The following is a 25,345-nucleotide window of genomic DNA, read 5'->3' as shown; positions in this document are numbered from 1 at the left end:
AGAATTCCATGGACCATGTCCATGGAGTCATGGAGAGTTGGACACGACTGAGTGACTTTCACTTTCACAATGGCAGAGGCCAACACAATATTGTAAAGCAATTTTCCTCCAATAAAATTTTTTAAAAAGTCTTCAGTGAGTGAAGGCATCACACTTGCTCTTACTTCTTTTAAGAAACAAGGTAACAAGAGTTACTTCCACATATGAAATTACAGAAGTTGCTTTTTTGAATTCCAAACTTGAGATTTAATAGTGACCTGGGTGGCTCCTTCACGGTAAAACTGAATGTGTCTAGAACTACATACCATAACAAAAAATAACACATTTGATTTCCTGCTCCACATTTATTAGGGCCAGAGAGGCCAGGTGTTTTCCTTTCAAATACTTGGAAAAATATAACACAACAGCAATTTCTTAAATACAGAACAAAACTTTCTAGATCATGAATCAACAGAGATGTAATAGCTTATAGGTATCCACTGTAACAGTTTCATAAAATGTCATTCATCTAAGGCATTCGGAAACTCTTTCAAACCACACATATACACATATTCTATATACATGAAGGTATCCATTCATGAACAGTTTTTTAGAAGCACTGTGTACGGAAGGCTAAAGTAATACACATTTAGATTCTATATACTTTTTAAGAGACAATTTGGGGGTTCTAAGAAACAGTGATTAACATTCAAACCAACATAGATTTTCAAACCTGAATAGGTAAGATTTTTGTGATGCCAGCTACAAGAAAATCTGTACTGTGAATTGTTTGTTTTTTTGAAGGCCTCTTGCAAACTAGAGATTTCAAGCCAGGAGTAAACATTCATGGCATGAACAAACAACACGCCTAAGGTTCCAAAATTTCCTTCCATATGGTTTTCTTCTTCACCTCCCTACCTCACCTAGATGTTAAGTTATTTCTTCCAGATGACAATGTGGTGAAGGATTTTTTGAATTTCTGTTTCAAATGGACTACACTACTCCAAACACAGAGATTTTTGCCACGACATCCAAATATCATTAAATAGACCCATATTTCTTCCTAGGACAGACAGAGAATCACTAGGAAAGGACAGAGCTGACAAACAGGAAGGAGACAAGGTTCAACCCTTTCTCTGGCCAGTTATGCAAAACGAAAGCATCAGTCTGTTATCAAAGTTGTCAGCTTTCCCCATTATAAACACAATCTCTAGACTGCCTTGCAGCTTGCCCTCTGATGCACCAGAGATATATTTGGGTTAACCAACCAACCTGTTCCTGTTGATTCAGACAATCCCCCACAACCCAAACCATTGTGCGATTTAAGGAAGAAGTCACCAATTTTCAGGCACTTTTCAACATTTAAAAACTTAAATCCAGTTATTTCAAATCTGTTGGACAAACACTCCCCACTCCCCACAACAAAGTAAGCTAATTCTTTCATAGTATTTCTGTGAAAGGACATATTCCTTCAATTTGCCAAGGAAACAGCATTAATGCTTTCTTCCTCCTTTTCTGTAAATTCCAGAGCTCTGCTTCTGATAACGTAGCACTTTAGGTTACAAGAAATCAGCCCCTGTTTAAAGATTCTTCGTGGATCCAAGCTGGAGAGTATATTCATGTGGGGGAGTACATTGCCACGACTGACATTCTTGATACAAAAATTCAATTTCAGTTGAGTCCCTGTGATCCCCTGAGCAGCTGAAAATGCCCTGTACTATAATGAGGCAGTGTAAAACAAAAAAGTATTCAAATCTATGTCCATTTATATTTATACTGGTACAAAACACAGTGATAGAAGAAGATACTGATTTTTTTTTTCTGAAGTATTTATAGTTTCAAAGGAAAATAAAGACACTATTGAGAAATCTCTAATGAATGATTAAAAATAGTTTGGGGTGGGTTGCCATTCAAAAGTTTTCCCAGAGTTCTCATCTATGTTCTATACAAACTGTAAATAAAATGTACACAACCAACAGATGTATTATACATACATTGGATATCAATATGTACTTGTGAATTAAAGTTCCTTAATATACACATCCCCACTTAGAATACAATCCATTACATAGGCAAAGCATCATTCTGTAATAACAGGTCAGGGATAGCAGCAATACGATAGTCTAGTTATCCAGCGACCTCAGAAAATATCCTAGGTCCTGATGTGATACTCCAAGCTTCAGAAAGAGCCATCCACTAATATTTAATACAGTTCTCATGAAGTACCAGGCTACTTTGCTAATGGCAATTATAGTAAAAGGTACTGCCTTTTCAAAACTCGTTTCTTCAAAATCTGACTGGATGGTACAACAGGAAAAATAAGCCACCATGAGGTGATACAAACACAAAGTGTTAAAGATATAGAAAGTATGGGCATTTTGTTTCTCAGATATTTTTTGCTGTCTATCAGTGCCCTGAATACACAAAAGGTACTCAGATCACCCGAACAGATGCTGAAAGAGGAAAGCTTTGCTGGGAAGAGGGCTGCTCTGAACTGTGTTCGAAAATACACAAATAATTTGATTATCAATCTGTGTTTTACAAACTGACATGGCACATCATACTGAGTACTGCTTTAAGAGTTATGAGTCGAAACCTTTGGGTAACTTAATGCACTTGTAACCAAAATTTACATATATAATATGCAAAAAAAATTAGGTTGATTTATAATAAACCATATTAGTCCCAGAAGACAGAATGGGTTTCAAGTAAACACATATTTTGTGTGTACTATTGGAGATATCCATTCATGCCCAATGGATTCAAACTTTAGTTAAGCGGCAAGTTACATAGATTCTGGATATATCTATGACTTTAATATTCACTCTTGGTGTGTACTTGTAGGTCCAATTCTAAATCTGTTGGGCACATGAACAGAGAGCTCAAGAAAGGTCCCTGATACCTATGATCACAATTTTGAATCTCTGCCACTTTACCCAAACTTCATATTAAACAATCCTGCAGACCACCGCTGCTGGCAAAGTAGATCACCCGAGGGAGAGATGCTAAATCAGACCAGATGGTTTCACCTGCTGCAGCCCTTTTCCTGGGAAGGGCCAACTCCCTTGGCATAGCAGTCTCTCTGGCTTGAAGCTGAGATCACACAAGAGAAACCTATTGTGTTTCTGCCAAGTTACTGGCGAAATCAGCACGCCCAGTAACCGGCAGAACCACCATATCAACTCCCAAGATAAGCGGCCCTCTTATAATTCTCATGAGAATAACAATTCTTACAAGAATTTCCCCTTAAACAGTCTTATTCTTCCCCTCCTACAGGAGGTTTTCCTCATGCTTCTTGTGACGGTCAAATCAACCCAGGACAGACTCTGGCTTCTCAGTAACAGTGTGTGTCGTGATGGTTGGCAGCACATTTATTATACCGAGTGTTCATTCAGGCTTCACAGATTTGGTTGGAAGTTGAACAGTCCACTGGGGAAGCCTTTGAATGATAACATGATGATGCGTTAGTTTCTCCTCATCAACCCAGAGCTTCTCAACACACTCCACAGACACAGTCTGGACTGTTGAACCCGGGCTCTCTTTACACAGGAACACACACATGAGTGCTTGGCCTTTATGGATGCCAAAGGTGGGCAGGCGAGTTCAAAGTCTAGACACAGAGGCACTTCCAAAGTTTGGCAGGGAGGAGGAGGTGAGTTCATTAAGTGGGGTTTTATCACTGCAGTCTTGTATAACCCAGACACCTGTGGCACATGGACACAAACTGAGATCTTTAGGTTGTGGATGGGTCATGCTTTTTCTTCTTGCCCCGGCAGGACTTGCAGACACAGCAGATGATGCACGGGGAAGCCAGAAGCAGCAAGGGTGAAGTCACCAAGGCGATGATGCCCAACCCCACGAGAATCCCGACCACCTGGAAATGTAGAAGAAAAGCCTATTTCAGCAAGTCAGTCTTTCTGTGTATAAACTCCACCATCAGCTGTGGACTGTTCTTGCCCCCTGCCAAAATTTCATAGATTGAAACTCTAATCTCTAAGAGGAGGAGGATGTGTGGAAATGGGAACCTTGGTAAGTAATTAGGATATGAGGGTGGAGTCCTCATAACAGGATTAGCGCCTTTGTAAGAAGACGCACAAGAGAGCTGGTTTCTTCTCTACTCTCTGCCATGTAAGGACACAGTGAGAAGAATGCCATCTATAAGCCACAAAGAGTGTTCTCATCAGAACCCAACAACACTGGCACTGGAGTCTCAGACTTTCAGTCTTCAGAACCGTAAGAAATAAATTTGTGGTTTGAGTCTTCCATGCTATGGTCATTTGTTACAGCGGCTTGAACTAAGACACCATCTCAGGCACATGAAGCAGTTACAATTATGAGACCTTGCATCCAGCGTCCAGCAATGGTCTCAACTGGATATAAACCAGGGAGACGGCAAGGACAAACCAAACGCTAACTCAGGCTCTGGTGCAAGCTCAGTGGGATCACGAACTGCTGGTGTTGGCGGCCTCTCTACTTGTTTCCTCAACAGTCTCAGAGGAAATGTTAACATCCTCAGAGGGATGTTAATAATGGCTACTAGGCTATGAACACCAACTTCCTCAAAAGGAACATGAAAAACTCTTAAAAAATAAATCAGGACTCCCTTTGAACCTGCCACGTAAACACACAACAGTATGTACAGAGGTTTCCAAGCCCCAGCACAGCTCATGGGATTTTAAGACCTCTGCCTTTCATAGCAAACACGCCTCAAAGGGCTCTAGGGAATTCACTCTACCAGATTTTTTCAGGAGAAATGAGCTTTCGGCTTCACCCTTATTCTGCTGGAGTTTTTTCCATAAGGTACTAACAGAAAAACCTGAACGAACTTTTGGGCCAATCTGATTCTTGTCTTTCTGTCACCCTGACTCTCCACTTCTCTAGGAGACTGGGCTCACGGATTAACTTCACGGCCAGAAGTTCCCCAGAACCTCTCAGGCTTGGATGCGTAAGAAGGGAACAGAGGGGGCTTTTCAATCCATTCAAAGCCTGGCTTCTCTTATGCTCCCTCTAAGGTCAGGGTACCTGCGTTCGGTTCCACATCACTGAGGCTCTCGAGTGGCCGAGCTTATTCCTACACGGCCCTCTGTCATAGTGTCTGAGGAAAATGTCATTCTGAAAAACAAAGACAAAGGTTTTGGTAAACACACAGTTTTTGAATGGAAAGATGGGTACTAAGCCCATCAAATCACCTCAGTGGATAAAATTAATGATGGCCTCTAAGAACTCCCGAGTGACAATTCTTAGATGATAGCAGTTTTATAAATCATTGCATGAAAACACATTATAGTCCCTGAGACTCTTTATTGATTCTAAATAAGATTAACAACCTGACTGATTATTTTTGAAAGGTAACTCTACTAGAAGTGCAATATGGAATGAAAGGACCTTGAAGGAGACAGCTAAAAGGCTGTCTTCTTTTTAACACGCCAGTGGCTGAGACAGACAAGAGGTTAAATACAGTCATGCAGAATTATGTAGGTAACTAACGGGATGGGGAACCAGGGAGAAGAAACCCCAGATGAGGAAGAAGCACTGGGTAGGAGGCAGGGACTTTGATGAGGGAAGGGATCACACAGAGAAGGATTTTGTTGGGAAGACGACAGCCACAGTTTGGACATGTTGAACTTGAGACATGCAAGCAGTGCTGTTCAAAAGGCAGCTGATTTCACAGATATGGATTTCTGGGAAGAAGACTTGGGAAACAGTGTCCTTGGGCCCAAGAATCCACAGAAGTAGATGAGATTACCCAGGGAGAGGGTATAGAACACACATATTTGAGAGCAGGCCAAGGGGAATACCTGTCTCCCTAACCAATACGGATCTTCTCTTGCCCTTGGCACTTCTGTTTCTCAGGCATTCAGACTTGAACTGGAATATACAACATTGTTCTCTGGCTCTCTGAGCTTTGAAGGACACCACTGGTTTTCCTGGGTCAACCAGCTCATAACAGCTGCTCATGGGAGTTCTCAGCCTCCATTATTACCATGTGAAAAAATCCCTTACGCTAAATCCCCAGGAATCAATCTATCTATCTACCCACCTATCTATTCTACTGGTTCTGTCTCTCTGGATAACTTTGACTAATAAAGTGACTATTCTACATGAATTCGGGAGAAAACAAAAGAGTACACCAAGGAAGAACCTGGAAAGGAAATTGATCATTGGCCAGAAAGGAAATCAGAGGAGATGGTCTCAGTGGAACGGAGGTGATCAAGATGTCAAAGGCAGCAGAGAATCCAGGTAAGGTGAGGGCTAAAGTAGCCATTGGATTTTACCCAAAAGGAATCTGTCAAGGCCTTGAGAAAACACAGTCATTATCTGGCGATCTGAGTCACTGCAATGACTGGAGTGTCAACAGCTAGAGGTGATTACTCAAAAGAGCTTGGCTCTTTTGAGGCTTGGCTTCTAAAGGAAGGAGAGAAACAGAACGGCAGCAAGGGAAAGCTGCAGGCTTGAGAAAAGTGTTACTTGTTTTTAAATGAGACATAACTGAGTCCGTGGGTAGGTTAGAGAGCAGGGAATGGAAGCTGAAGTCATAGGAGAGAGAAGATAGACCTGAAGGGGATAAGTCTCTGAGGATCCCAAAGCAGAGGATGAAGACTATCTTATCCTCTGAAACAGTGGAGATGAGAATCAAGGTGGGAAAAAACCCAACTCCCCCCAGCAAAACTCAAAACCACTCTTTTTGGTGTTGGTCTCAGGCTTGGCTTGTGGACAATCCCCCTTCCCCTAGACCGACACTCTAAAACTTCCCTATAAACAAAGACCAACACCATCATCTGACATGGAACACCTGGCTACAGAAACACATCGTGACCCACAAGCCAACGGTCCCTGGCTAAAATCCAAGAAAATGAGACTTCAAAACACAATGACCAGACGATGCTGTGTATCTAGCAACCTCATGTCTATACCATTTCACCTCGAGCACCAGAACAGTCCCAGTGACAACACTGTGTTCTCTGCAACACCACACCCAGCACACATTTCAGCCAAAGGATGGAGCGATCCGGCACACACATTTATTCCCCTAGGCTCTTGCCTCCTAAAGAGAACCTCATGGGCTCAACCTCTGCGTGGATGTGAATCCTATTAATATGCTGGTTAAACCTGAAGGGGAAAAAAGGGGATTTGTTTTATTTGTAAAGCATGAGGGGTACACAATCAGGAGTCATACCCTCATCCGGAGTATCACTCGTTTGGAATTAGGAGATGTCTCAAATATCAAACATTATTATAATTCAAACTTAATTGTAATTCAAGGGGTTATAATAAATCACATTTTTTAGTAGAATGAACACCTGTCTGTCAACCTGAGTCTTGGAGATTCTAGAGTCTAAAAGGTCAAATTTCTCCTCCCCAACGCATATGCCTTCCTGAAACCCTGACATCAAGCTGATTAAGATTCTTACTCATAGATGTCAGCCTACATAACTTACCTAATTTTTAGTTAAAAACCAGGCATGTGGTGGCCAGCATGCAGGCCATGTTAACTGCACTCACTGCTGCTGCTGCTGCTGCTAAGTCACTTCAGTCGTGTCCGACTCTGTGCGACCCCATAGATGGCAGCCTACCAGGCTCCTCTGTCCCTGGGATTCTCCAGGCAAGAACACTGGAGTGGGTTGTCATTTCCTTCTCCAATGCATGAAAGTAAAAAGTGAAAGTGAAGTCATTCAGTCGTGTCTGACTCTTAGCGACCCCATGGACTGCAGCCTACCAGGCTCCTCTGTCCATGGGATTTTCCAGGCGAGAGTACTGGAGTGGAGTGCCACTGCCTTCTCCAACTGCACTCACTGAGTATGTATAATACTAAAGACCAACACAAATTGAATTGAAGCAAACAAAGCAATTAAAGGGTTTCCCTTGTGCCTCAGCTGGTAAAGAATCCACCTGCAATGCAGGAGACCTGGGTTCGATCCCTGAGTTGGGAAGATTCCCTGGAGGAGAGAAAGGCTACCCACTCCAATATTCTGGCCTGGAGAATTCCATGGACTGTATAGTCCATGGGGCACAAAGAGTCGGACACAACTGAGAGACTTTCACTTTCAAGCAATTAAAACAAAAAACTGAGAAAAGAATAGCCACCCATCCAACCATGACTGAGGGCTTACACGGAAATGAACATATTTTAAAGGTCCAAATTGGCAAAACAGGGAATAACTGTAAACAAACTGCCAAAATAGGGGATATCTAAAGGGAACATGTCACCGCCAACTGTAAAACACTAGAATTGAAAACAATAGAATTCTCACCAATTCTTCACATTACCTTTTAACTCTGAGGTTTCCATTAGCCTCAGCACTGGACTGAATGGAACTGGACCTGAACTTGAGAAGACATACCTCACAAACAGTGGGGAAAAGAACAATTAGACCAGATCCCTTATGTGAGAAGGGAACCCTGGGAGAGCAGTAACAATCTTGCTGTCACACTCATGAACGAAATAGTAATTAAGAGACGCTACCCATCTAAATGGCTTTTCTCCTTAAATTAAAGAAGAAAAAAGCAATCTAATTGTGACAGGCAGAATAACTGATCCCCTAAAAACGTGCCGTGCTGTGCTCAGTTGCTCAGTCATGTTCTTTGCAACCCCATGGGCGGTAGCCCAGGCTCTTCTGTCCATGGAATTTTCCAGGCAAGAACACTGGAGTGGGTCACTATTTCCTACTCAGTGGATCTCCCCTAAAGATGCCAATGGTCTATTCCCCAAAACATGTGAATGTGTTACCTTACATGGCCGAAGGGATTTTGCAAGTGTGATTAAAGACCTTGAGATGGGTGGCGGGGGTGGGGGGGCGGTGATTAGCCCTTATTATCCAGAAGGGCACAATCTAATTACATGGGTCCTTAAAGGCAGAGACGTTTTCTCAGACGTTTTCTCCCTCAGTCAGAGGGAATGGCTCTGGAAGCTAAGACTATGGAAGAAGGCTCAGGAAGATGTGATGCTGTTGCCTCTAAAGATGGAAAAAGGGGCCATAGCCAAGGAATGTAGGCAGCCTCTAGAAGCTAAAATAAACAAAGAAATAGATCCTCTCCAAAAGTCACCAGAAAGAACACAGTCCCAAGACAACTTGATTTTCATCCAGGGAGACCCATGTCAGATGACCAATGGACGGAACTAATGATAACACATCTGTGTTGCTTTAGGCCACAAGTCTGTGGTAACTCGTTACAAGAGCAAAATCAAACTACTACGCTAATAGTCCTTTATACAACAGAATGAGGCAATGCCCCCAAAGCTGGAAATGTCCCTAAAACAAAAGTTTGCCTTTAAAGGTAGGACGACACACTTAATCAGAGACGTGCATGTGCAGTAGCAGACTCAGGATGTTTCATTAAGGAAAAATAACTTTCTCTGGCAGGAAAAAAACAAAACGGGTTCAATATTTTAAAAGAAAAGTCCATCAGGTATGGGCTGTCGCACAGACACAGGACGGAGGAGGATACACGGGGAGACCCTTCTGGGCTGCACTTACGTCCAGGTTCTGAAGGCAGTACCAGCAAAATGTGTGTTTGCAGTTCTTACACATCATCTGAGCACAGCCTTCGTTGCGCTCAATATAAACCCGGCACACTGGGCACTGCTTAATGGGGGCTTCTGCCTCCGTCCCAAAGAGGGTCCTAGAAAAGAAATGAATGAGAAATTATAGTTTAAGGATCAAGAATGCTGAGTGATTTTAAAGATCAAGGACCACCAACCAGAGCTATGGGTAAAGTGGGCTGAATATAATTAAACAGCCAAATGATGCTCTTCTAGACTCAACTTTGTGGTCATCCACTGAATTCTCAGGGCTCCTGATAAGGAGGGAGTGAACTCGTTGCTGTCTGTACTTAACTTCATGTCCCAGGAACAGGGTGGGGGTAAAAACAGGCGCAGTGCACATTATTCCTTGTTCAGATAACTCAAAACAAAGAACCTTAATTTATTTCTCTTTAGCTTTGAGTGAATTACATAATTGTATTTTCCATAGCTGATTGAATCCATTGTTTTGCCAAATTAGTCTTTCATTCTCTGAGCACACGCTGTCTGACTGAAAAGTACAAGAAGTCTGCCAGGCGGTGGAAAAACCAGCTCAGGATCCAATAGGGGCAGAGATCGTCTATACAATGATCTGTGCAAATAAACAAACAGATGGGGATGGGAGGGAGTCAATCATCAATACTTTCAAATAAATGCCCTATATCACTGAAAAGACCTGCTTCGGATAGATGAACAGGCCAGCAAAGCTTACAGGCTCAAGGAGCAGAGAAAATAAGTAGAACTGAGGTGGAGGGTGGCCTGTGTGAGCCAGGCCTGGATTGCATTTTAGCTACTATTCATCAAAACCACCACTCAGCACATGAAGACATCAGGTTCACAAAGTGTGGTCAAACCTATGATTGGATTCCATGCTCATAATAACCCTATAAAGCAGTGAGACAGCCACCATTTTCATTCCTCCCATTTTCTTTTTTTTTTTTAATAGAACAATAGACTTCAATCCCTGGGTTGGGACGATCCCCTGGAGAAGGGAACGGCTACCCACTCCAGTATGCTGGCCTGGAGAATTCCATGGACTATAAAGTCCATGGGGTCTCAAAGAGTCGGACACGACTGAGTGACTTTCACTTTTTCATTTTCAGACTCATAGAGGCTGAGTGACTTGCATAAAGTCACAAAGATACCAGCGGCAATGTGAGAATTCTGTCTCTCCTCTGGGATCTTCACACTGTCTTGTGATTCCTGGAGACCCTGCTGGGTGGCAGTGAAAATGTGCCTGGTCCTGGTAAAGTGGGCACATGCCTGCCACATGCGCTAGCTCTTTTTCTCCCCTTGATGTGTTTGGTCTGCGACTCAAGCACAGCATCACACCAAGGAGCATTTCTGTTCCTGGAGAATGGCCCTCCATACTTGAAGGATGCTGAGTGATTAAGCCAACTGGCCAACACTGTTATTTCTGTTCTTGCTGATGCAAAACAGCCGTAGCCTCAAGCAAAGCAAGGGATCAAACACAAAGTTCTCTCACTCTGGGCTTTGCTGCTGCCATAAATAAATACCCTCTGTTCTGCAAGGTACAGACTAAATTGCTTCTCATCATAGCAAATTCTCAACCTCATTATTGTTTTTTTTTCAGAGCATAAAATATCAAAAGATAAGCTCTTTTCCTCTAGTAAGCATGAATTTTAGCAGTATACTACCCTGAAGGGCTGTTGTTTCTATTGCTGTTTCTTTTAATATGACTGGCACACCCCACGAGCTGGCAATTGAGTCAGCCAAGAAAATCATTTCTTCACCTCTTCACAAGCAAGAATGAGGTGTATTAATTGTAGGCAGTTATGGTACCTAAGCAAATGGCTGTGGACAAAAGCTATGACTTCCTACATACAGAGAACCAGGGGACCACAGCCTCCTACCTAAAGAGAAATCAAAACTCATAGAGACTAACTCTAATGTACCTGGAAGGTTGTTCGGGGGTAATTAACTAAAATCCCTTTAGGCCTGCTGATTTGGTGATTCTTAGTTAATAACATACCCATTCTGAGACAGTTCTCAGGAAAGCCTTGCAGGTAAAGAACTCACCTAGACATTTCATCACAATATGGCTCTTTCTCCAAGCAACAGATTTCTAGGAACACAGGCGAATGATCCCAAAGATCAAGGTTCCTTCCTTACCCATGCTCTGTTGGCAGGATGCCGGGCTGACTGTCCCTGCAGGAGACTTCTGCATGCCAAGCATCCTTGCAGCACGAGCAGAACTTCAGGTGGCAGGAAGGGCACTCCACCAGCACGGGCTGTCCTGGGTCACTTGTTGCGACGGGGCACACTGTCTGACAGTCTGCGACGGGACACCACGTTCTGCAGGGGTCCAGGTGGACTTCTAAAGAGGAAAGAAAGAAAACACAATGGTCTATCTGTCTTCCATTCAAGCTTGAGCTTTCCTTTCTGCCTTCTGTTGATTCTTTTTTATAGGTCAACATTCATAGACGCTCAGTACAAACAAGGGCAATGATTTCTATCAGAGGTCTTCACAGTGAATCCAGAACCATTCTATATCACAGGTCATTTAAAAGTGTGATGATAAAGGAGGGAAAGAAAGGGAAAATTAAGACATATTACATTTAAAGTTTGGAGGAGGAAATGGCAACCCACTCCAGTATTCTCACCTGAAAAAAATCCCATGGACAGAGGAGCCTGGCAGGCCCCAGTCCACGGGGTCGCCAAAGATCGGACACGACTGAGTGACTAAGCGCCATACTGAAAGTTTAGAGTGGATCCAGACCTGTACAGTGGATCCAGGTCACCCAGCCCTGCCCTACTTCTCAAAGTAGGTGCTCATGGAATAGGTCATCATTGCCCTTATGAACAAGAGAAGGAGCCTTCTCACTAATCAAAACGCACAACTTTTTCAGAATATTTCTAACAGTTCAGCACTCTCAACAAGCAAACATCTCAAGTCTCTTCCTCAATTATTTTGGGTACTATCTTGGAGAAAAATGAGGACATGAGGAACCAACCAAAGCAAAAGAAAAAACGTTCATAAAAGATTTTGTCCTTTCAGGCACTGAGAGATAGGTAGTGAGGCTGCTTCTGTTGTTCAGAGAGAAATTAAAGAAGAGCCAAACAGGGTAGTGATGAAACAGTGTCTAGTGAGGCTCAGCCAAGAAGCCAGATTCGCTGTCTGTCTGGATCTTCTGCTGCCCTGGCAATGTGCTACTGAGGGACAGTTTGTAAAAGACCCACACATTCTAGAAACAGAGGGTAGGGACCTCTACAGGCCATAAAATGATCATCACACACTACATTGGCTAGACCCCTGTGGCATGCGGAAAAGAAAGTAAGGTTTGCGGGTGGACAACTGTCTTCCTGTGTGAGTGTTTACAAATCTTATTCCACCTTCCATTTTCTAGTCAATAACAGTCCATATTCTTGTCACATAACATAAACTTTCGGTGGAAAATATCATGTGGGAAATGATGTAAGAAGCAGAGGAGCCCGTTTTTCTCTGAACTAACATACTCTGCAAATTTTGAACTGGTGAGATTCTAGTTTCAAATCACTTAAGACTTGTGATTCTTGGAATTTCCATGAGAACGCAAACAAATCCAAAGAGTGGTGCAAAAATGAAATGAAGGTATTAAGTAGGAGCTTAATGTTTAAGGTAATAATCTTACAAATTCAGTATGGAGGGAAAAAGACTGAAATCCTCTAGGAAACACTGTCTCCAATAATATTTCCTCAGAAAATGCAACAATTGGACCTATGCTTATTACAGGTTTTCATTCAAAAATAACATCCTTAAACATATCTTCTTATCCAATAATTCTGGAGGGCAGGAGTTGGAAAATGATAGGTCAGGTGAAATCAGAAAAAAGAAGAACCCTAAGGTTAACACATCTTCAGACTCTAAGAGGAATGAACCCCTCTAAGATCCCTAATATTTGAGGACAGGCTGATGAGAAAGTCAAGGGGACACTGATACACATATGGCTCCAAGATCTTGAACTTTGATTTCCACACCATTTATATATTTTTTTCTCCAAACTCTTTACTACTTCACAAACACAAAGCCCAAAGAAATGAAGTCTGATATGTAACTTAGCACTCAGGATTCCCACATTAAATATCTACTTACCATTCTAAATCATAGGTCTTTCAAAAGTTTGATGACAAATGAGGGAAAGGAAAGGAAAATTAAGACATATTATAAACTTTATTGGGCTTCTCTGGTGACTCAGACAGTAAAGAATCTGCCTGCAATGCAGAAGACCTAGGTTAGATTCCTGGGTTGGGAAGATCCCCTGGAGGAGAAAACGGCTACCCACTCCAGTACTCTGGCCTGGAGAATTCCATGGACAGAGGAACCTGGTGGGCTACAGTCCATGGGATCACCAAGAGTCGAACACAACTGAGTGACTAATACTTTCACTTTCATAAAGTTTAGAGCATCTCTAGTTAGAACTGGACATAGAACAACAGATTGGTTCCAAATAGGAAAAGGAGTACGTCAAGGTTATATATTGTTACCCTGCTTATTTAACTTATATGCAGAGTACATCATGAGAAACCCTGGGCTGGAAGAAGCACAAGCTGGAATCAAGATTGCCAGGAGAAATATCAATAACCTCAGATATGCAGATGACACCACCCTTATGGCAGAAAGTGAAGAAGAACTAAAAAGCCTCTTGATGAAAGTGAAAGAGGAGAATAAAAAAAAGTTGGTTTAAAGCTCAACATTCAGAAGACTAAGATCATAGCATCTGGTCTCATCACTTCATGGCAAATAGATGGGGAAACAGTGGAAACAGTGTCAGACTTTATTTTTCTGGGCTCCAAAATCACTGCAGATGGTGACTGCAGCCATGAAATTAAAAGACGCTTACTCCTTGGAAGGAACTTATGACTAACCTAGATAGCATATTGAAAAGCAGAGACATTACTTTGCCAACAAAGGTCTGTCTAGTCAAGGCTATGGTTTTTCCAGTGGTCATGTACGGATGTGAGAGTTGGACTATAAAGAAAGCTGGACACCGAAGAATTGATGCTTTTGAACTGTGATGTTGGAGAAGACTCTTGAGAGTCCCTTGGACTGCAAGGAGATCCAATCAGTCCATCCTAAAGGAGAGCAGTCCTGGGTGTTCATTGGAAGGACTGATGCTGAAGCTGAAACTCCAATACTTTGGCCACCTGATGTGAAGAGCTGACTTATTTGAAAAGACTCTGATGCTGGGAAAGAGTGAGGGCAGGAGAAGAAGGGGACGACAGAGGATGAGATGATTGGATGGCATCACCGACTCAATGGACATGGGTTTGGGTGGACTCCGGGAGTTGGTGATGGACAGGGAGGCCTGGCGTGCTGGGTTCATGGGGTCGCAAAGCATCAGACATGACTGAGCAACTGAACTGAACTGACTGATCACCTTAAAAGGTTCAACTGGGCAACTTGTCTTCAAAGCTCTAATCAATTAAAATTATTCGGCAGATGTTCTGACTTGTTTCTACCAGCTTACTATGTCAGGTATCTGGGTGGCATGACAGAAGCAGAAACAATACATAGAGGAGCGATTAGGATTTAACGAACTCCTATTAACAAAAGGGCCTCGGTATACAGTGCAGCTACAACACACAGTCCAGCACAAAAGAGCAAGAGCAGGAACTTCCCTGGTGGTCCAGCGGTTAAGACTTCGCCTTCCAATGCAGGGGGTGTGGGTTCGATCCCTAATGGGGGAGCTAAGATCCTACATGCCTTACGGCCAAAAAAAACCCAGACATTAAACAGCAATAGTATTGCAACAAATTCAATAAAAAGACTTTAAAAATGTCCATATCAAAAAAAAAAGAAAAAATGTCTCTTAAGAAAGAAGCAAGGGGAGAGTCGGAGCCACAGAAAATAGCAATAACTGACAGTGTTAAGGTGCTATATTGTTCAGCCCTGCATTGAGCTATTTCCAGAGAAAAGACACAACTCTCCAGAGACAGACATTTGTCTAGGGCACCTCTGAGTCTCTTGGAGAAGAGCATCCCACAATGGGACGGGGATATGCATGTACCAGTCTGGCCAGGTTACACTGAAAGGGTACCTGAGTGCAACCCACCACCTGTCCTTCAGATGGTCCTTCAGCTGGGCTCCCAGAAGAGCAGCAACGATAGAGAAAAGTCAGTAGAAGCTAAAAGGGCTGTTTTGCTTTTTTTTAATTATTATAATTCCAATACAAGCTTCATTTTGCCTCACATACCTCGCGGTTCAAATAGGCCCGAGAAGCCAGGCTAGTAGAAAAGAGAAAAACGCTGAAGAAGCATCAGACATTAGCAGCCCTGGCAGCTAACAGGACTTCCCAGAAACCCAAGCCAAAAAGGAACAGATTAATGGGCAGCAGGTGGTGGCCAAAGCACTGTCACGTGAGCAAACGCCGTCTTCTCCTCCCTTTCTCCTCCACACCAATTATCTGAGGGGAGTCTGAAGGGAAGGAGAGCCCCCAGGGCTAATGCAGGACTTTCTAAAACACTTTATTACTACTATTATGAACGCAGTTCTACCTCCTGGCTTTTGGCTCAGGAAACACAGTTAGTATGCAGATAAACAAAATGCACATTATCCAAAACATTTAAGGTTCAGTTTCTTCCTCCTTCCAATTTCTATTCCAAAGATAGAAAAAAAAAAAAAAAAAAGGAACTGATGCATATTCAACTAATTTCTTCTGTATCAGCAGTAATGAAAGCTTTCTGTAGCTATGAGATGAACCAAAGCTCAGAAATCTAGAAAAAGAGAATAGTGCCTCCCATACGTTAATATGAACATGATTTAAAAGTGATTGAGAGTAGCAGACTCACAGCAGAGACAGATGAAGTCATAGACGAACTGGAATTTACTTATGAAAATTAGAATTGATTACTGAAGTAAAGCCTCAGGACTATTTGATCTTCAGATTCTGCTTGCTCATGTAAATTACGCAAGGCAGGAAATGCTATTTAAAACTATTTTGTACTTCTGTACTCTGACAATTATTAGGACATAAAAACATTCCAAGAAAATAAAACTGCCATGAAACCTAAAGACCACGTCTGACCCCAGTAATTGTTTTTAGTTTTCAAAAACTAAATTTCAGACCCTCAGATTTCCCACCTAGAACTAGATATGTGAAGCTTGCTTTTCATTTGGTTGTATATTCTCTCAACTGACACGAGTGGTTTTTCTGCCATCTTCTACTAAAGTGAGGCTGTGCCAAAAAAGACATGGTATGAAATTGTATTATTGTGGGAAACACTATGCACTCAAGCTAATTTAATTATCAGCTGAGATAAATCAAACTGTTTTAACTTTTATGACCCACTGCATTTTTAATTATGCCAAAATTAATTTGCTTTCTGCTATCGCAAAGAACAAAGGTCTTCTGCAGATAGTTAAAATGCAATTAAACTAAACTGATTGGAATTAACATCTGCCACAGTAAATATGCCCAAACAGAGGTGGCCAACAGCAGAAGAGTTGTTTTCAAGATAACTGATGAGAACAACAGAATTTCAAACTTGGAAACAACTTCTGAGGTTATCTAGTCTAAAGCTGTTAAACTGAGACCAACAGAAATTAGAAGTTTGCATAACACATGCTAGTGAGTATATGACAGGATCAGGCCTTTTTTACTCCAAGAATGTAATTATTTATGTAAAAACAAACTCATACTATTAAATAGATTTTAATCCCTCCATTGCTTTTGTCTTTGAAGCAACAACTTCAAATGCCCCATCTCAGCAAGTCATGATCTCCTTGGAGGTGAATTCATGCTTTCAGTAAGAATATACTGTGTGAAGGAAACTGCTATGATAGGTGGGGTAAGAAATTTGCCTTGATTATCAAGCTTTTATACAGTGCTATAGAAACTAGGACAAATAAGCATGGAAACACACAGAAAAAGATTTGAATTAAGATGAAAACAAAGTGATATAATTGTGTACTCAATCCAAGGTATGATCTGGATTCCGGAAGATGCTTTCTTAGTTTAGTTCAGAAAAAAACTGGGGACAAGATTTGGAGGTGGCAGTAACAGTAATGAAGAATAACAATAAAGGCAGTAATAATATATTGAAAGCACACTGTGATGTACACAGTGTTAACTCATGTATTCTCTGCAGCAGCCCTGGGACAATCATTCCATTACTATCCTCATTTTATAGGTGTGGAAATGGATGGACAGAGAGGACGAGGCAAATACCAATGAACACTGTGCCTCTTATTCAGGTCCCTTTAGAAATTTCACCCAACCTACTCATAAATATCTTTTCTTACAGACACTTCAGCTTTTCAGAGGAGAGCTGAAAACATCTAGAGACTGTTTTAGGTTTAAAACTGATCAACAAAAAAGAACGGGAGGGTGAAGCTGAGGAGAAAGGGTTACCACGTGAAAGCATAAGATGGCTTGGGAAAGAAACCCAAGACTTAGTCATACATTTACCATGAAGCACCAGAAAATCAGACTTAGAAAGAAAACACACAGAGAGATGATAAGAATGAGCTTGTGATCAGAAACTATGAAAAGGAAGGTGACTAATGAGAGATGGGAGGTGTTAAAAAATAAAACTCAACTGATGATAAAGTCATTCAGTATCACCCACTCTTCAGCCAAAGACGCTAAAAGAAACCCAACAGCGATGCAGGGCGCTCTGGTGAGAAGAGACCTTAATCATCAGAAAAGATGGTGTAGAAACTTACCAAGGACAGACACAAGAGTGAGATGAAATTCGAAGAGCCATCTCATAAAGGCTAGGGCTCAGAAATGAAAGGAGGCTTGGGGGAAAATCTGATAAAAGAAGTTCCAAAGAAAGATGGAACCATAGCTTGAAACCACATCTAGAGCTCTGCCTGGCACACACAGATACTCAGCACATAAATAAGTACACACTGAATACATGAGTGACTGCAGTAGGATTAACAGATAACAGGAAAATCAATTCCTATTGTGTTCACTTTTTTAAGATGGAGAACAATGGCACTTAAACCATTTGTAAGAGTTTGTAACCACTCTTTGTTGTTGTTCAGTGGCTAAGTTAAGTCCTGTCCAGCTGTTTGGGACACCATGGACTGTGTATCCTGTCAGGCTCCTCTGTCCATGGGATTTCCCAGGTAAGAATGCTGGAGTGGGTTGCCATTTACTTCTCCAGGGGATCTTCCCAACCCAGGGATGGAACCCATGTCTCCTGTGTTGGCAGGCAGATTCTTTACCACTGAGCCAACAGGGAAACCCCCTGTAACCAGTCTGTTGCTGCTGCTGCTGCTAAGTCGCTTCAGCCATGTCTGACTCTGTGCGACCCCATAGACGGCAGCCCACCAGGCTCCCTGGGGTTCTCCAGGCAAGAACACTGGACTGGGTCGCCATTTCCTTCTCCAATGCATGAAAGTGAAAAGTGAAAGTAAAGTCACTCAGTCGTGTCCGACTCTTCCCAACCCCATGGACTGCAGCCTACCAGGCTCCTCCATCCATGGGATTTTCCAGGCAAGAGTACTGGAGTGGGGTGCCATTGCCTTCTCCAGTAACCAGTCTATGATAATGCAAATACCAAGAATAGACACATTCACCTACCAAGGAATTGAAGCAACCAGCAATTACAGTAAGTAAAAAGGGTCACAAAAATTGGAAAAAAAAATGCTTAAGGACTAGAAATGGATAATCTTAACCTAGCTTTCAAAAAAAACTAACTTGAAAAAGTAAGTTATGGAAACACGAGACAAACAAAATTCTAGTTTAATCAGACATGTGCTTTGAGAACCAGTAGAAAGTAAAGCAATAATCACTAACACATGCCAAGCTTAGTATTCCCTTTTCTTTGTTAATATTGGAAGACAGACACAGAAAAGAAAGCCCACAAACACAGAAGTAGCCAATGGAAAAATCACAGATGGATGGAAAGTGGATCCACAGAATAATCCATCAATGCCAAGTGACGTTTCTCTGCTTTGTGGAAAGAGTGACAACTACGGACCATTCTTATTCAAAAGATTTTCCCCACAAAGATGCACATGACACAAAGACAAGCTAATCATATATGGAACATAAGGTGAAAGAAAATTAAAACACTGGATGACAAGTTAAAACTAAAAAAAGAACTTGGTCAGTCAGTTAGTTCAGTTGCTCAGTCATGTCTGACTTTCTGAGATCCCAAGAAATGCAGCAGGCTTCCTTGTCCTTCACCAACTCCCAGAACTTGTTCAAACTCATGTCCATCGAGTCAGTGATGCCATCCAACCATCTCATCCTCTGTTGTCCCCCTCTCCTGCCTTCAATCTTCCCCAGCATCAGGGTCTTTTCCAATGAGTCAGTTCTTTGCATTGGCAGTCAATAAAAATTGGACAAAACAGATGATAATTTTTCTTACTAAGATAGAGATGCCACTAATCTGATTCTACATTTTTTTCAGGGTAAAAACAATCTCTCCAATTCTGTATCAAGAGTCCAGCCAATGAGTTTTACTTTCCACCAGTTAATTTAACCTATTCATAATATTAGAATTTAATACATCTCAAGATCCCCTCTTAAACAGTTTCACATAAAATATTTTCTTGACATAGACCTCAAAGTCACCTAGCTGATAAGTGTTGAGTTTGAGGTGAATATGAAGCTTATTATGTAAAAACGGTATACCATTCAGATCAAGATTATCCCAGTCAAGTAAATGACATATGTTAGTAGCATGTATTAACAAACTTATTCTTACGTGGAATGTTTTCTCTAATAATAATTATTTATAATGGATCCTAAGGAAGAATTACATGATTACAAATTGCCTTTCAAAATCACCTAAGATCAAAATGCTCCCGGGTCTCAGGCTCCTTTTTTAATCAAATGAGGGAGTTGAAACAATGGCGCCAGATTTAACATACTTCCAAATTTAAAATACTTCCATACGTTAAAATAGTGAAGTGAAGTGAAAGTCGCTCAGTCGTGTCTGACTCTTTGCGACCCCATGGACTGTCCAGGCCAGAATACTGGAGTGGGTAGCTGTTCCCTTCTCCAGCGGATCTTCCCAACCCAGGGATCAAACCCAGGTCTCCCACATTGCAGGTGGATTCTTAACCAGCTGAGCCACAAGGGAAGCCCTTAAAATAGTATAAATGCCTAATTAAATTACAGAGTTTTACAGTTTGGCAGTTCCTGACTTGTCCTGCTGCTGCTGCTGCTAAGTCGCTTCAGTCGTGTCCGACTCTGTGCGACCCCATAGACAGCAGCCCACCAGGCTCCCCCGTATGACCTGGCAATTCCACTGCTAGCTATATGACCACAAGAATGGAAAGCAGGGGCTTGAACAGGTATTTGTGCTCCAATGTTCACGCAGCATGATTCACAAAAGTAGAAACAACCCAAGTGTCCATCAACAGATGAAGAGATACACAAAAAGTGGTAGGTATACACAATGGAACATTATTCAACCATAAAAAGACATGAAGTTCTAATACACGCTACAACGTGGTTGGAGATAAGCCAGACACGAAAGGAAAATATCGTGAGATTCCACTTACATAAAATATCTAGACTGGGCAAATTCACAGAACGGAAAGTAGATTAGAGGTTATCAGGGGCTGGGAGAAGTGGGGAAGGAAGTTACTGTTTAGTTGTTACAGGGTTTCTTCTGCCTGGATGATCAAAGTTTTGCAAGTGGATGGTAGTGATGGCTGTAAAACATTGTAAATATTCTTAACGCCATTGAATTACCCACCTAAAATGGGTGAAATGGTAAATTTAATGAGGCTTTTAACTCCAATAAAAAGTATAGGGACTTCTCTAGTAGTCCAGTGGTTTAGGCTCCATGCTTCCAATGCAGGGGACATGGGTTTGATCCCTGGTCCAGGAACTAAGAGCCCACATGCCACACAGCCAAAATATAAAATTAAAAAAATTTTTAATTATCCAGTTCAAAAAATTTTGTAGATGAGGAAGCTGAGACACACCGGTATGGTCCTAGGCAAGTCTCAATCTCTCCAATTTTCTTAATTCACTTAATCCTCATCTCAAACCCATGGTATGGGGATCATTAATATCCCCATTTTATAGGTGAAAAAACTGAGGTACAGAAATCAAGGTTACACAGTCTAGTAAGGGGTTGAGCCAACATTCCCACTATTTTTAGAATGCACTAAAAATTTATATTCATCCATGAGAACCGACTTACAGAAAGCTTTAATGCCTGGTACTATTAGAATTTCTCTGCTGCTGCTGCTAAATCACTTCAGTCATGTCCAACTCTGTGTGACCCCATAGACGGCAGCCCAACAGGCTCCCCCATCCCTGGGATTCTCCAGGCAAGAACACTGGAGTGGGTTGCCATTGCCTTCTCCAATGCATGAAAGTGAAAAGCGAAAGTGAAGTCATTCAGTCGTGTCAGACTCTTAGCGACCCCATGGACTCCAGCCTACCAGGCTCCTCCGTCCATGGGATTTTCCAGACAAGAGTACTGGAGTGCGGTGCCATTGCCTATGAATCACAAAAAAAGACATTTTATCTAAAAAAATGTTTGTAAACAATGAGGAATAAGGCCTGCTACTGACAGATGGGGCAGTGGGGAGCGGAGGGGCGACGGTCATGGAGGAGGAGAGGTACATCGGGAACAAGGGAACCCTACAGACGGGCTGAGCCCCGGCCACTGAATGGGACTAGTGAGACTGACGGATCTCACCATTTAAGAAGTCTGAAAATCCAACCTACCTCCTTAGACTTTCTCTAGGTAAGAGCCCTCCAACCATGGCACTGGCTACCAGCCACATCCATCCACGAGGTGAATGCCTTTATTCAGCAGTAATGTATTTATATAGTGGAGGATATTGGGATAAAGTGAGAGAATGTCAGGGCAGACGTTTGACACCACTCGTCAGCATGTGGTGCTGCAATGCTCAACCTAACCAGCCCACGTGGATGGATTAGGGAGGGCTGCTATATAAACTATCCCATCATTAATTCCTCTGGTTAGCTCAGAATCCACACAGGACAGTATAGACAGAGTATCAGCCTATGTCTTTATCCATTAAACCTAAAGTTCATCTGATTCTGCTGGTTCTGACGGCATGTTCCACAACATCCTATTTGCATCTTCCTATAAGATGTTTTGAGACTGCAAAGTTTTTATATCAATTAGATTAGCAAATATCCTATAAAACTGTCCCTTGTTATTGCCTCTGGGGACCAGGGAGAGCATTTTGCTTTAGTATGTAAGTTTTTATGATGGAATAGTCTTATTTGAATTCAAAACACTCCCCACTCCGTTGCTTCATAAATTATGTTCTTTACTGGCTCAATGGTAAAGAATCAACCTGTCAATGCAGAAGACGCAGGTTTGATCCCTGGGTTACAAAGATCCCCTACAGGAGAAAATGGGGCACCCCACTCCAGTATTCTTGCCTGGGAAATTCCATGGACAGAGGAGCCTGGTGGACTGCAGTCCATGGGGTCTCTAAGAGTCGGACACGACTGAGTGACTTCACTTTCACTTTTCACTTTCATGCACTGGAGAAGGAAATGGCAACCCGCTCTGGTGTTCTTGCCTGGAGAATCCCAGGGACGGGGGAGCCTGGTGGGCTATATAGTCCACAGGGCCACAAAAAGTCAGACACGACTGAGCATGAGTGCACAAAAGAGGGCAAAAGTGCAATTCAAAGCAATGCAGCCCAAGAATTGTTTAATAAATTCCACCTTAATATACCAGTCTTATACATTTCGTTAAATAATGTATCCATGAAAGATGAATCTGCTTTTGGCTTGCTGAGAAAAATAAGCCTATGAGACTGAACCAAACATTGGTCAAAGGCAGTGAATGCCACCCTGTGATTCTCCTGCAAATGCTCCTATCCTTACCCCCTTTACGCTCAACACGGTTCTCTTTCTGTTTTCATGTAACAATTGTCCGTCAGGGTAATTGCAAAAATTAAATGAGATAAACTGTGTTCACCAAATTTACTGGCATGTTAAAAAAAAAAAAAAAGTTCACTTCTTTCCTTACTCTCTTACCTCTGGAGTTTATTAATCCAGATTCAAAAGCTAGCAATCAGGAAAACTGGATGTTCATGTTAGAGTTTATTTTACATACTTGACGAGATTACACAGGTCCTGTGAATCCCAGGGCAAACAATCTTCTCCTACTTCTCAGATATGGAGAAACATACCAAAAAAAAAAAAAAAAAAAGGATTCCTACAGATAAAAAGGCAATACAAATAGAAAAGCTATATAAATTACCCCAAATCTAAAATCAGAAGGAAAATTAGTCTAATACGTTGTAAATAGCAGGGCTCCTCAGGTGGCGCTAGTGGTAAAGAACCTGCCTGCCAATGCAGGGGACAGTAAGAGACATGGGTTCAATCCCTGGGTTGAGAAGATCCCCTGGAGGAAGGCAAGGCAACCCACTCCAGTATCCTTGCCTGGAGAATCCCCATAGACAGAGTAGCCAGGCAGCTCTAGTCCATAGGGTCGCAAAGAGTCGGACATGACTGAAGTGACTCAGGACGCAACTGCAAACAGCATTAGTCACTGGCTATGATTACAAGTATAATCAGAAGGACAGTGAACATCACAATGAGCAGTGAAAATGTTTGGGTAGATTAATGTCTTTGAAGTGATCTTCGAAAGCAGGGAAAGTGGTGGTAAAACTCATTTTGAGGGTCACTTTCTAATTGTCATGGGCTTCCCTTGTGGCTCAGCTGGTAAAGAATCCGCCTGCAATGCAGGAGACCTGGGTTTGATCCTTGGGTTGGGAAGATCCCCTGAAGAAGGGAAAGGCTACCCACTCCAGTATTCTGGCCTGGAGAATTCCAGGGACTGTATAGACCATGGGGTTGCAAAGAGTCGGACATGATTGAGTGATTTTCACTTCACTTCTATTTGTCATACTGTTATTATGAAACTATTTAACTTTTGCAGAACTTCTCTCACATAAGCCCAATTAAAACTACACAACAACCAACATAAGGAAAGTTCCGTTTCCTGCTAGTCTGCATTTTTTTTCTGGCTGTGGTTGAGAAAGTTAAAATTTTATGTTGCAATTACAGTTTGCCTTTTTCTGAGTACCCTTGTGGCTTTGCTGACAGCTCACAGCTGCCTTAATCTTACACACAGGTTAGTGTAAAGAGGACACATATAAAACCACATCCACCATCAGGATGAAAAGAAAAGCATGTACATACCTCGTTCAAATTTTAACCGCTGATAAAGCTGAAACTGATCCACAGGTACCAAACAGGCAATCTGAAACCAGAGATATTCAAAAGATGAGATTTCACTTCTTTCCTTACTTTCATCATGGAGCCCCAAGTTACCAGTCTTTTTACGATCCCTTTTTCTTATCTGGTTTACTGTATCTTCTCTATACCAGCTGTCTGCAAATTTCTTTTTCCCTATACTGTTCATGCAGTTAAACAGAAGCAGCAGTTCCCAAATCATCCCCAATCCTCAGCCATGGTTAGGATTCTCTGCTCAAGGCATCAGTGACAGAACTCAGTGATCATCTTCCATTCTTTCATCAGAATCGAGACTAGTGGGAATTGGCAACCCACTCCAGTATTCTTGCCTGAGAAATCCCAGGGACCGAGGAGCCTGGTGGGCTACAGCCCATGGGGTAGCAAGAGGTGGACACAACTTAGGGACTAAACAACAACAAATAAGACTAGATAACCAAACGTTTGGACTTTGCAAATTATCTGTGCACATACAGAAAGAATGCTCCTTTTCTCCCTTCACTTAATACATTTTTAAAAGATTTTCATCTTAACCTACTGAGTACCATTCTTTAAATAAATCCTGATGATTCAAGTGCAGGAAGTAGCTGGGGTTTCTATGAAAAAAGAAAAAAAGATTATAATTCTAGCTTCAAAACTTTGAAAAACTAAGATCAAGCAGATACTGCCTCAGGAATAA

General features: G+C 42.0%; 1 protein-coding gene across 2 annotated transcripts in view; it reads right to left on the bottom strand.

Moving 5' to 3' along the window:
• Positions 325-25,345, bottom strand: part of RNF144B (ring finger protein 144B) — a 151,790-nt gene continuing 126,769 nt past the window's right edge. For both annotated transcript variants that reach the window (XM_018039133.1, XM_018039132.1), the window contains exons 4-8: positions 24,616-24,676; positions 11,633-11,837; positions 9,456-9,600; positions 5,002-5,091; positions 325-3,853 (exon numbers count right to left, since the gene is read on the bottom strand). In XM_018039133.1, coding sequence (XP_017894622.1) covers positions 3,713-3,853; positions 5,002-5,091; positions 9,456-9,600; positions 11,633-11,837; positions 24,616-24,676 — 642 coding nt within the window. In that variant the 3' untranslated portion in view covers positions 325-3,712. The remainder of the gene's footprint in view (positions 3,854-5,001; positions 5,092-9,455; positions 9,601-11,632; positions 11,838-24,615; positions 24,677-25,345) is intronic.

This window comes from Capra hircus, chromosome 23, assembly GCF_001704415.2.
Source record: "Capra hircus breed San Clemente chromosome 23, ASM170441v1, whole genome shotgun sequence".
Taxonomy (NCBI): domain Eukaryota; kingdom Metazoa; phylum Chordata; class Mammalia; order Artiodactyla; family Bovidae; genus Capra; species Capra hircus.
Note: the sequence above shows the minus strand (reverse complement) of the source record. Positions and strands in the feature narration are given on the sequence as shown.